This window comes from Mastigoproctus giganteus, chromosome 13, assembly GCF_048544385.1.
Source record: "Mastigoproctus giganteus isolate SK-2022 chromosome 13, ASM4854438v1, whole genome shotgun sequence".
NCBI lineage: Eukaryota > Metazoa > Arthropoda > Arachnida > Uropygi > Thelyphonidae > Mastigoproctus > Mastigoproctus giganteus.
The window spans coordinates 28105970-28119537 of record NC_143587.1 but is presented as its reverse complement, the minus strand read 5'-3'; the positions used below and the strand labels follow the sequence as shown (position 1 = coordinate 28119537).

The 13568-nt window shown below is 36.3% G+C and overlaps 1 protein-coding gene across 2 annotated transcripts in view; it reads right to left on the bottom strand.

Moving 5' to 3' along the window:
* zormin (spectrin and immunoglobulin domain-containing protein zormin) overlaps positions 1-13568 on the bottom strand; it is a 264807-nt gene that overhangs the window by 113233 nt on the left and 138006 nt on the right. For both annotated transcript variants that reach the window (XM_090387636.1, XM_090387637.1), the window contains 3 exons: positions 10980-11141; positions 5725-5895; positions 5393-5518 (listed from right to left, as the gene is read on the bottom strand). In XM_090387636.1, coding sequence (XP_090243762.1) covers positions 5393-5518; positions 5725-5895; positions 10980-11141 — 459 coding nt within the window. The remainder of the gene's footprint in view (positions 1-5392; positions 5519-5724; positions 5896-10979; positions 11142-13568) is intronic.

Sequence of the window (13568 nt, the reverse complement as noted above, 5' to 3'; positions counted from 1 at the left end):
TCAATTTCACTCACTTGGAATGAATATTACTCCCGAATTTATTTTTGTTGTTATCTGACAACAGCAAACTATATAAACAAATTTTTAAAAAAGTGGAAACTATATTTTATTTTTTATAATAGTCAACGTGCTGTAATGTTAAAACAAAAATTTATAGGAGGCCACCAACTTTTTTTTTTCTTGTTATTATGATGCCTATCTTGTGTACTTAACTACAGTACTTGTGTAGTGAAAGTGGAAAAACAATTTTTCGTGTTTTTTTTTTTTTTTTTTCTGAGACCTACTGTGGGGGGGGGTCACTAGGCCCAATTAGAAAAAAAGTAATTTCTGACCATGAAATATGTACTGCATGTTTCATAATGATTGTCTTGTACCATTTGTTTACATTTATGCCTTTTGTTTTTCCATTTGATATGAGTTTTTGAAGTTGCATGGTGTAACATAAATAGAACTTTAGCATTAGTTGAAGCATATGATGCAAGAAAGCAAGCTTATACAGCATCAGCCAAAAAAAAAAAAAAAAAAAACCTACCCATTTGGAGTGACTCTTCCGGTCACTCCAAACGTTTGTCTAGTTCAGCCTTAAATTTATTTAAGCAATCAACTTCCACAACAAAAGATGGAAGTCTGTTCCAGCAATCAATGACGCCTCCATAGCCAGGTGGGCAGGAGCAGCAGTGCGTAACACACGCTTCTTGATTAGACTGGGGTTCGATCCCATGACCACCAAATACGGAGGATATGGAAAGGTCAGGAAATGACCACCACATATCCTGGGAGCAATATGGCCTTAGATGCTAATGCTCCTAAAAACCAAATAACAACAAACATCCAGCAATCAACTACCCGCTGGCTAAAGGCAAACTTCCACACATCTATTCTACAACTGTCTTTCCTCAATTTGATTCTATGCTCCCTCAGGTTCTTAATCTAAGCAAGAGGAAGTATCCCGTCAGCATTGAGCCTGCTCAAACAATTCAAGACCTTATACACCTCAATCAGATCACCTCACAGGTGCCTAGTCTCCAGATGCTGCAACTTGCAGAACTTGAGCCTTTTTTCGTAAGTGCACGCCTTTGTTCCTCTCACCAATCTTGTTGCTCTTCTCTTATGTTTACTTCTGAAGAAAAACAATGTAATTGCAGTGTGAGATAATAGTCGAGCTCTGTAAGCAACCTACTTAAAAACTCTATATGACATAATGGCCAATTTATGCTCTGAGACCTGTAAATCAGGTCTCAGAGCACAAAATAACAAAACAACACATGAAATGTTGGAGCCTACATGAAATGTAGGCTCCAACCTTTGTGGTAATACCAAATAAACTTTTGAATCATCATCATCATCAACCATTTTCAATCCACTGCAGGATGAAGGCCTCTCCAGCAACTTTCCACTTCCTTCTGTTTTGTGCAATGGCCGTCCATTTACTACCCACAAGCTCATGAATTTCATCTGTCCATCTTCGTCGTTGTCTTCCAGCTCCTCTTGGGTACTATTCTGTTATTTTCTTAGTCCAGCTGTCATCATGTCTTCAAGCTATGTGTCCTGCCCAAGACGATTTTAGTTCTTTAGTTTTAATAAGAATGTCCTTTACTTGAGTTTGCTGCCTAATCCATGTGTTTCTCTTCGTATCTAACAGTCTGATTCTCAATATAATTCATTCCATTCTTCGCTGTGTAGTTCTCAGCTTCTCTTCCATTCTTTTGGTGAGGGCCCAAGTTTCACTTCTATAAGTCATGGTGGGTAGTATATATTGTTTCATTATTTTACATTTCAGACAAATTGGGATATTGCTCCTCGGTATGTGACTATATTTCCTGAATGCTATCCATCCAAAATTTATTCTTCTCTTGACTTCCAGCCATTTATCATTATTACAGCTGATGACTTGTCCTAGATAAGTATATGACTCCACCTTTTCAATTACTGCTCCTTCAATCATTATATCCCTTTCTGTGGCATACTTGTTCATCATTACTTTTGTTTTACCCATATTCATCTTTAGTCAAAAATCCTTACTAACTCTGCATAACTGATTAAGATTTTCCTCTAATTCTTTGGGATCGTGGCTTATGACCACAATGTCATCTGCAAATCGTAAATGGTTTAGGTAGTTTCCGTCCACATTGACTCCTTTCTGCAACCAGTCTAATCTTCTGAAAGCTTCCTCAAGGGCTGCAGTAAACAGCTTCAGAGATATTGTGTCTCCTTGTTGAACTCCTTTCTCCACTTTAAATTTACTACTGTCTCTGTCTAGTCTAATAAAGGAGGTAGTGTTCTCATATATTTTCTTCAAAATCATAATATATTGGTTATCTATGCCTTGTCTTTCCAGTGCCCGAAACATTGCCTTATGCTGTATGGAGTCAAATGCCTTTTCATAAACCACAAATGCCAGGCATAATGGTGTTTTATATTCATTTGCTTTCTCCATTAGCTCTGATATTATGTAAAGGTGATCCATAGTTGAGAATCCTGTCCTAAAGCCAGCTTGCTCTTTCAGTTGATTCTCATCAAGTATTCTTTCTAATCTGTTAGTAATGACACTTGCGAACAACTTGTAGATGTGGGATAACAAGCTAATTGGTCTATAATTTCCAATTTCTGATTTATCTCCTTTCTTATGCAGCAAAAGTATGGTTGCATTATTCCACTGCTTAGGCATCACACCTTTTCTAATTCATTTTGTGAAGAGCCTTGCCAGTTTTTGAGTTTTGTCTCTTCCTCCCAATTTTAACAACTCTACAGTAACTTCATCTTCCCCCGGGGCTTTCTGATTCTTCATTTTCTTCAATGCATGTTCTACCTCATCAGGAAGAATATCGGGTATGTCGTATGTGTTGCTAATTTGTAATCCATCTTCCTCACTGCTGGCACCATTCACTCGCTCCTTGCAAATAACGTTTGAATAGCAGTGTTATTAATTTAAAAATTTTTCAATGTAAAAGTTTACATGATGATAACAATGTGTGTTTAGTTGGGAGTGTAAAGATTTTTATAAATTTTGAAAATTTTTTCTATCAGTAATGAGTTCTTTTTTCTTAACAATTCAAAATTGCACTTTACACTTTATTACACTTTACACTTTATTACAATTTATTATATTTGCATTACTGTATTTTTCAGAACGGCATATGGTTATTCCATATTTCTGGCAAAATTTTTATTGACAAAACCCCGAGCTATCCTAGCAGCCCATCTGTACTGCTCAGAGAACTTTATGTCTGACTGCACAATACTCTCACGAGCTTTTATGTCATTCTAGGATTACTGCTATCCATACAGAGTACCTTGCATTTGTCAATGTTAAACTTCAATTGCCACTTCTCAGACCATCTGCCTAGTTTTTCCAGATCTTGTTGTAGTAGCATAACTGATTCCTGTAACTAACCACTCTGCCAACCTTTGTATCTTTTGCAAACTTAGACATTAAGCCTGTTATACATTCATCAATATCATTAATAAATATTGAAAACAACGAGTCCAACACTGAAACCTCGGGGACTCCACTAATAACATTAGTCTAAGAAGAGCAGTGCATTGATAACCACTTTCTGCCTTCTGTTATTATTATTAATATTATTAGTGGAAAATGATGTAAGGGAGCAAGCTTAGACAGCAAAAGCCAAAAAAATAAAAATAAATATAATAAAATATATATATATACATCTATCCATTTCAAATTTAATCATTCTGCTAATTTAATCATTCTTTAAATTTATTTAAATTACCCACTTCCAAAACATCAGGTGAGAGTTTGTTCCAATAATAAATTCAGAATTTTATGTAATTATTAATGTTGTTGTTGTTGTTATTATTTGGTTTTTAGGAGCATTAGCAACTAAAGCCATATTGCTCTGGGGATATGCGGTGGTCATTCCCTGACCTTTCCGCATCCTCCATATTTGGTGGTCACAGGCTTGAACTCCAGTCTAAAATTATTAATGATTAAATAATCTTGTATTATTGTCGCAAAGCTGAAACAAAAAAAAAAAAAAATGAATCTTGTATGTTGGCATATAATGAAATAAGTTAAGATTTAGGCAACAACATAATCTCTTAATGCCATAATATTGCAAACCATTTGCTTTTTTTCTTCATAAATGGCAGAGAACTTTTATCTAACTTTAAAATAACAAAAGCAATATGAATTTTTATTTCTATGCATGCTATTACACAAAATTTTGAGAAGTGACCTGAACTAAAATATATGTTATTTGAAGAAAGACTTAATTCTCTATTTATTAATGATATATTACAAATGCAGTTTTAATTTATAAACCATCAGCTTTATTAATTGTTCATTCAGTGTTGGCTGTTCATTCAAATTACTCTGAATACCTAGATACACTTGTCCGGCGCGAAGACACATGCTTAAAGACGACAGTTTATCGTAAGCCTATGTGTGCTGGCCAATTTACCAACTTCCAGTCAGCACACACACGGGGCCACCTCCTCTCAACCGCCCGAACCTTGCTAACTCGCGCCTGGACACACTCCAGCTCTGCAGATGAAAGGCGCAAAGAGATCACCAGAGTCAAAGTAGACCTTACGAGGTGTGGCTACCCCATCGATGTCCTTAACAGATGTGATCTACAAGCACGCGACAACGTGACGACCAACAGCAACGCCAACAGTGACGAGTCTTCCACGAGGGCATTCATCCCATACTACCCCAACCTGTCACAGCAGATCGGTAGAATCCTAAGATCGCATGGGGTAAAGTGCATCCAACTCCCAGGCAAGAAACTGCGTTCTCTCCTTTCCAACATAAAAACACCTGTCCCCACCCTTCTACAGAGTGGTGTGGTCTATCGCATCTCTTGCCGTGACTGCATGAGCTGCTACTTTGGAGAGACTGGTCGTCGTCTCGAGAAACGCCTCTCAGAACATAAAAGGGCGATCCGTTTGGCGGATGTAGAACACTCAGCTATTGCCGAGCATGTCTGGACAACCCACCACGACATCGACCCACACCGCGATGTCGTGGTTGTAGACAAGTCCCACCATTACCTAAGGTGCACCTGGTTGGAATCGTTAAGTATAAAATGCTCGGATACCTCGTTGAACAGGAACAGTGGTTGTCAACTTAACCCCATCACAGAAACAGTAATTCTGTCCATAGACAAACACTGGCCACGTCACCACCATACGTCACAGCCACAAACATCAACAAACAATTAACCACGTGTCTCACGCACCATCCTGGCAGTGCATCTCTATTCTAACTGCCATTCAAAGTATTTTAATCTGATGAAGGCTGCCACCCAGCTGAAAGCTAATTCATTTATCATAGTTTTAATGCTCTGTGTAACAAAAATAAATAAATAAAAATGAACAGTTTTAAGTTATAAATAAAAAAAAAAAAAAAAAAAAATACAAAGTATACCTTAATAAGTGGTAGCAGTGTTTCCATACGTCTTTCTAAATGAAGGGATATGGAATCTGGATGGCTCATATCTTTCGGAATTATGGGAAATAATTCATCATCTAGTGATGTGATAACTTGTACTGACTAGATATCAAAAAGAAAATAAAACAGAATTATCAGGATTATGATATTAGGTTGACATAACCACAATATATATATATTTTTTTTTCTTTTAAATTATTTAAAAAATATCACTAATTAATAAATATTCACTTGAGCATAGTTTTGAAATAGTGATATAAAAAGTTTTAAAAATAATTAAAGGTAAGAAAAAGAAAAGTAATAAATACCTGTAAAATATCAGTAACCAGAGTTTTCCACTGAGCTTTTTGTTCTTTGAATGCTTTCAGTCTAGCCTGCCATGCTGTCCAAATATTGTTTTTCCTTTCACAGAGCTGATCCATTAATGTTTCAACACATAAAACAGCACTTCTAATATTCAGATAAAGATCATCTGGATGCTGGAAGTATTTAACTTATTTTTATTGCCAAATTTAATTTTAATTGACTAAATAGCAATAGTAGTTCTCAAAATAATATCTAAATTCTATTCAAAGAAAATTAAAAATAATTTAAAACTATGCCCTATTAATAGACTTTTTAAATTTAATAATTATTAATTATCAATTTAACATATATATATAACACTGATTTTTAATAAACAAGAAAAATGAATCTATGAATGAATGAAGTAATTACAATAGTCAAATTATATAAAATTAATTTTAAAATATATTCTTTAAATTTTTAAATTGCTTACACATATATATACACAACTTATGAAAACTTTGACACAACTTTTTAACACAACTTTGACAACTTATAGGTAGAATCATCAAGGAGTATTTTCAAATATATGAGAATTTCAATAAAGAATGGTTTCAAGCTCAGCTCATGGGCTTAATCGAAGGCATTGAGAAGTCTGGTTCCCACCTAATGGCATCCACAATGAACATCGGTAGTCGACTACTGATGTTCATTGTGGATGCCATTAAGTGGGAATGAGCAAAGAAAAGAGTCTAGCTCTTTTCTTTGCTCACACATTGCAGTTGTTTCCTGGATACAATGGTCACTTCAAATTTAATGTATCCCTGAGCCCGTCTTCCCTTGCAAGAATTCATTCTTTATATGCCTTCCTTTAATAAAGCACACAAGGGGAAAAAATTATAGAATTTATGTCTGTAAAATAAGGCAGCTACAACCCTTTTCACCAAACTGCACTTTTCAGTGTCTGTGTTGAGTGACTGGATGTACATGTAGTAGCAGAATCTTTCTGGAAGTATCCACAGAATTTTTCTTCATCTGTTAGTTCCCTAAAAATTGATTGCAATAACTGACTGACATACCTCTCCAAGTTAAATGGCTCTGTAAAACACAAAGGCCTCATAATCCTCTTTACAATCAAAGTGTACCAAACACCCACTTTTACACTGTGGAGAGGAACTGAGTGAACAAGATGCAAGTTTTCTAAGCTCTACTATCTGCTATTTTGGTTGTTCACTAGTATACTGTTTTTCAGATGAAACAATGTTTCATCTGAAAAACAGTCTGAAGTTAATCATGCAAACATTTTTGCATGGTTAACTTCAAACAATTATAATGCATGTGTGTTGACCTTGTAGCACTTCTCCATGGCCTCGTATTGTGGAGCTTACTAAGCAGTATGCCACGTGCTGGCAGTGCACCATCATCTCTGTGCAGCTCTCCAAAAAATCTCACTTTATTATGCTAATTGGTAAAAACTATGTAATCAAATAAAAATAGAATTTAAACATTTATAATATGTTTAATATGGATTTGGATATGTAATATGGATTTAATCTTAACATATTAAATTAATAACATTTATAACAATTGTGATATGAATTTATCTTAAAAAAGAAATGTTTCTTTTTTTTTTTTCATATATTTTCCATTTTCCCATCAGCTTACAAGATAAACAAATATAAGCAAATATATATAAAATACAAATATGAAGATAAACAGATAATGGAAAAATGTTACTGAGTTTAAAGGAAATACCAGAAATTATTTTCTTTAAACTCAATCACATTCAAATATTTTGGTTTTCCTTTCAAAATTTTAATGCTAAATACATCTCACTAATGTCTATATTTTATTCTAAATTGTTGATCTTACATTACCCACCAATTAATATAATGTGACTTCAAGGTCAAGGAAATTTCATCATATTCACTAAGAAGTGAGGTATAGCTAACAAACTGAGATTTGGTTTAGCATTAGTAAAGGCACATGATGCAAGAAAGCAAGCTTATATAGCAATAGCCAAAAAAAAAAAACCCCTTCTCATTTCACCCATTCACTCGCTCCAAATGTTTGTCTAGTTCTGCCTTGAATCTATTTAAGATATCAACTACTACAACAACAGATGGAAGTTTGTTCCAGCAATAAACCACCTGCTGGCTAAAGGCAAACTTCCACACATCTATCCTGTGAGTGTCTTTCCTCAATTTGAATTTATGTCCTCTCAGAAGATTATTCTGAGCAAGAGGAAAAATCTCATCAGCATTGAGAATGCTCAAACCATTCAAGGCTTTATACACCTCAATCAGATCACCTCGCAGGTGCCTAGTCTCCAGCCGCTGCAATTTGCAGAACTTAAGCCTCTCTTGGTAAGAGGATCCCTTCATTCCCCTCACCAATCTTGTTGCCCTTCTCTGTACACGCTCAAGCAAATCTACATCCTTCTTAATGTTGGTTGGCTGTAAATATGTATACTATAGACTTCATAAGCATAATAAATGTGCTTGTAAGATTCATAATGAATGACCTATGAAGATCTACAGTTGGTTATGCATTAATTTTCATGTTAACCGAAAAACTTAACATAAAAAGTAATATGGAATCAGGATTAATTTAGCATGAGGAAGAACTTGATAATAATGGCAAACTTCCTAATAATGTCCCAAGCATGGTCCATATTTCAAGGTATGGCAAACCAAAGCGATGCATTGCCAGAAGATTCCTAGCAGTTCTTAGCAATAAGGAGGCATGAAGCAGTTCAAATTCTGAAGAAAAAGGCCACTCCAAAAACAAATGCTGGACTGTCTGAAGAAACCATGATGGCCATCTTTAAATACCGATGGTATAAATGGAAGTTTAAAGTCTTTAAGTAAAGAACTTCAATATACAAAAAGATCATTTGTAGACTGTTTAATACAAACCTCAGAATCACTGCTATCTGACATAATATCAAGTGATAGCATTTCAGATGGAAACAATGATTCTGATGTTTGTATTAGACAAGAGATACTGTTCAAGATTTAGGTCTAAATGGATGTCAGATGAACTAATGAAGCTCCTGGCAGAGAAAAAAATGCGTGGCATGCATATAAATTAGCAGGTGACACAGAAGCTTATAGCAGATATAAGCTAGTCTGAAATCAAGTCACAAAGGAGGTTAGGCAAGCAAAGACTGTTACAAGAAATCCTTGGCAAAGGAAAGGATGCAAATATAAACAACAGACTTCTTTAATTATGTAAACTCTAGAAGGAAGGGGATGAATCAGATTGGTCCACTTGATGTTGCTGGTTGGACTGTTGATGATCCTGCTCAGATAGCCAACAAACTTCTGTCCTCCCCTTCCTTACATTCTGTAAGGAAGAGGAGGACAGAAGTTTACTAAACTCTAAGAGGGAACTAAATGATTTTGTAATAACGGAGAGCAAAATGTAGGAGAAATTGTTGAAGTTAAACATAAAAAAGGCACTTTGGGAAGATGAATCTATCCATTTATATTGAAGGAAGCAGCAAGGGAAGTAAGCAAACCCTTAGCCATAATTATGAGAGCATCCTTAGATTCTGGAGAGGTCCCCATGGATTAGAGATGTGCAAATGCATCCCCAATTCACAAAGGGGGTTCAAAGGGTGATGCAAATAATTATAGACCTGTTAGTTTAACTTCTGATCCAGGGAAAATAATGGAGTCACTGATTAAAGAAGTGATGCAGGATCACAGCATGGGTTTGTTAAGGGAAAGTCTTGTCTGACCAATTTGATTGAATACTACAATGTGGTCCCAAATGAACTGGATGCAAAAAATAATTTTGATATCATATAAGTGGATTTCAGGAAAGCTTTTGATACTGTTGCACATGGAAGACTGCTATACAAATTGGAGTGGTATGGCATTAAGTGCAAGTTGCTGCAATAGATAAAGGGATGGTTGAGTGGGAGATGGCAGAGAGTGGTAATAAATGGACACTGCTATATATGGACTAATGTTATTATGGAGTCCCCCAGGGTTTAGTGCTGGGCCCATTGTTGTTTTGTGTATTTATTAATGATATTGATGAAATGTATATCAGGCTTAATGTCCAAGTTTGCAGATGATATAAAGGTTGGCAGGGTTCTTAATGATAATAAAGATAGTACGCTACTGCAACAGGATCTATAAAAGTTAGGTAAATGAGCTGAGAAGTGGCAATTGAAGTTTAATATTGACAAATGCAAAGTACTGAATATGGGTAGCAGTAACCCAAGAGAAGCATACCAACTGTGCAGTACTACACTCAAAGAGGTGGAGAATGAAAAAGACCTGGTGGTAATTGTGCAGTCAGATATGAAGTTCTCGGTGCAGTGCAGACGGGCTGCCAGAGCAGGTCATGCAGTTTTGTCAAGGATATATAGGAATTTTGCTAGGAGAGACAAGGAAGTGATTATCCCTTTGTATAAGGCAATGGGCAGGCCACACCTTGAGTACTGTATACAGGTCTGGAGGCCTCATTTTAAGAAGGATGTAGAGTTGCTAGAACGAGTACAGAGAAGGGCAACAAGATTGGTGAGAGGAACAATGGGATTCTCTTACCAGGAGAGGCTTAAATTCTGTAAGTTGCAGCATTTGGAGACTAGGTACTTGCAAGGTGATCTGATTGAGGTGTACAAGGCTTTGAATGGTTTGAGTAGGCTCAATGCTGATGGGATACTTCCACTTGTTGAGATTAAGAACCTGAGGGGGCATAGATTCAGATTGAGGAAAGACAGTTATAGAATAAATGTGTGGAAGTTTGCCTTTAGCCAGCAGGTGGTTGATTGCTGGAACAAACTTCCATCTGTTGTTGTGGAAGTTGATAGCTTAAATAAATTTAAAGCAGAACTAGACAAGCACTTGGAGTGACCAGATGGGTGTAATGGTAAGGGGCTTTTTTTTTTTTTTTTTGGCTGATGCTCTATAAGCTTGCTTTCTTGCATCATATGCCTCAAATAATGCTAATGCTAAAGAGATATCAATCTTTATAACATTATAATTAGCACAAGAACAATATTAGACATCTCTTCTTAATTTGACTTAAAATAAAATCTTCCTGTTATAATCTAGTAGGTGAACTGGATTAAGTATAACAAAAAATATAAATAGTATAACAAATAAATAATAGTTTCTCCTCTTCCCCTCCTTTATAAAGAAAGGAAAGAGATAAATATTTACTTCAAGTAAAGATATATATATTTACTAATTTATAAATTGAATTGTAAATATATTTAAATATATATAAAAAGTATATCGTTATTTAAAATTATACATACTTTGTAAGCATTCTCAATAAATACTTTTCCTGCACTATTCAGTTGATTCTGCAGTTGCTCAACAGCGAACCACTTGGATTCTAGCTGCTGAAGTTTGGCATCTGTTGGTTTATTACTTTCTTCTTGGATAATCAGCTCTACAGACTCAAGAAGGTTTGCATACTGTGAAATAAAAACAAAAACAGTACAAGTATATCCAAATTTTAAAATATATCGCTAAAAATTAAAAAGTAAAGGAAAAATAAACATTTTCTTCTTGTCCCCCCAATGTTAGCAAAATACAGAACTTCCAAATTGTATAAATCAGCATCAATAGTATTAGAAACAAAAATTAGTAGGCTCACAAACAGCTATAATGGCATTATGACAATAGATATTATATATTTTTAGAATCATAACAATACTAGGCCTAATAAACTCAGCACACCTAGTAGAATCTCACCACACCATACTATTTGTAGGTCATGTATCATTTGCTGAATGTAACCTTGCTTTTCTAAAAGGTACTAACCCTTCTTTAGTGATATGACAATCATACAGGCAACAGTATAAATATAAATCACTGTGGGAGAATATATAAGTAGGCACCATTTTCTGAAATTTTTGTATAGCAGAAATTATTTTTATTATAAAAACTTTTTCTCCTGTTATGGTATTTTTTCCATCCCATGATGGGTACTGGTACCAAGTGCATAGGGTGGTTTGCTGTGTCTTTTGTCCTATTATTATTATTACTACTGGTTGGGGAACTCTCTTACTATCATATAGGCATTCAGGATCATGGCTTTCTGGAGTTTCATGTAAGTGTTCTCTGCAAGGCCTATTGCTGCTAAGTTCTTATGGAGGCTCTTTGGCACCATGCTGGTGGTTAACACGGCGAATGGGATAGTGATTTATTACTTGTTACATATCTCTGACTTCCTATCTTAGGTCTGTATATTCTTGATCTTTTCTTCATAGGTTTTCTGGGGGTTGTGGAGTTGGGCACTGCTATGTTGATCAGGTAGGTAGTCCTTTCCTTCTTGTCAATTAGGGTTATGACTGGTCTGTTGTGCAGGATCAACTTGTTCATTATTATGGCACGGTCCCAGTACAGTTTGCGAGTACCAGTTCTATTATGGCCTGGGGTTCATACTTGTAATATGGCACATTTTCTTTGATCAATTAGTATTTTTGTGCTAGCTTCTGATGTATTATCCTGATGACCTGGTTGCATCTGAGTGATCGCCCTACATCCTGCATTGATGTGCTGGACAGTTTCTGGGTGATATGTGTCACTCCAGAGAAGAGGTGAAGTATTTCTTATAGTTCCTGGTGCTGATTATCTGGTCTTGGATGGCGAGGATAATTCCTTCGGTCTCGAGGAAGAGCTTCCCTGAGGAATCTTAAGCCAAGTATTGGAAGCTATCTTATAGTTGGCTAACAGAGACACTGAAGATCCACAAAGTCAATCTGACAGTGGCAAACTTCCTAGAAGCAACCATGGAGAAATGGAGTACCACCATCAAGGCTGAGAATATCACAATCAGACCGATCCCCATCAGGAGAGGAACCTTTTGGGGAGATACCTTAAGCCAACTGTGGTTCTGTCTAGCACTCACCCCACTATCCACCATGATCAACAACAGTACATATGGATATAACCTCAAGGAAGAAAGGAAAAACCTGTACACTCTCCCCCACATGATGCACACGAATAACCTCAAGCTCTATGTGGCAACAGAGAAGCAACTCTAGCAAAACTCTGGATCACTGAAGAATTCAGTAATGATATCAGAATGGAATTTGGTATAGATAAATGCAAGACCCATGGATTTCATCAGGGAAAATTAGTTAATTGAAACTACCAGCCACAGACTGGTAAAGAGATCAAAGCCATGACGGGGGGAGATATCTACAAATACCTGAGGATGATGCATGCTCAGTAGTTAAAGCACAAGGGGATCAAGGCCTGCCTGAAAAATACCATCAGAGACACAGAAGCCTGCTCAAAGCAAAGCTAAACAGAGAGATCTCAGTTAAAGCCATAAACACTTATGCAGTCCCACTGCTAACATACTCCTTCAGGATCATAGAATAGATTAGCACCAAGTTGGAGGATATCATGAGAAAGACAAGGACAATTATGACCAAGAGCCACCAACACTATTCGAAGTCAGCCATGGAGAGACTGACAATAGCTTGGAAAGAAGGAGGAAGGGGCCTGACAGACCTCATCGAGCAACAGAAGACAGTGATAGCAAACCTGAAGGATTACTTCCAGAAACACAGAGCACCACTCTACCAGGCCATAAGGAAGATAGACAAGCTACATACCGCACTCAACCTAAGCAAAGAGTCTTCTCCTGCCCAGCTAGAACAAACAAAGCTAGAAAGCAAACACGACATGGTACATACTACAACGACTTTGATCAAGACCACACAGATAAAATGGCTCCTTATGCATAGCTCATGAGCAGAACAGTCTTCCCCAAGACTGCCATCCAAGACCAGGTAATCAACACCAGGAAAATACATTGCAAAGGTGCCTGGAGTGTCAGATGATATATGTTGACAATGTCTCTTGACCTCAGAAACGATCTAACACAT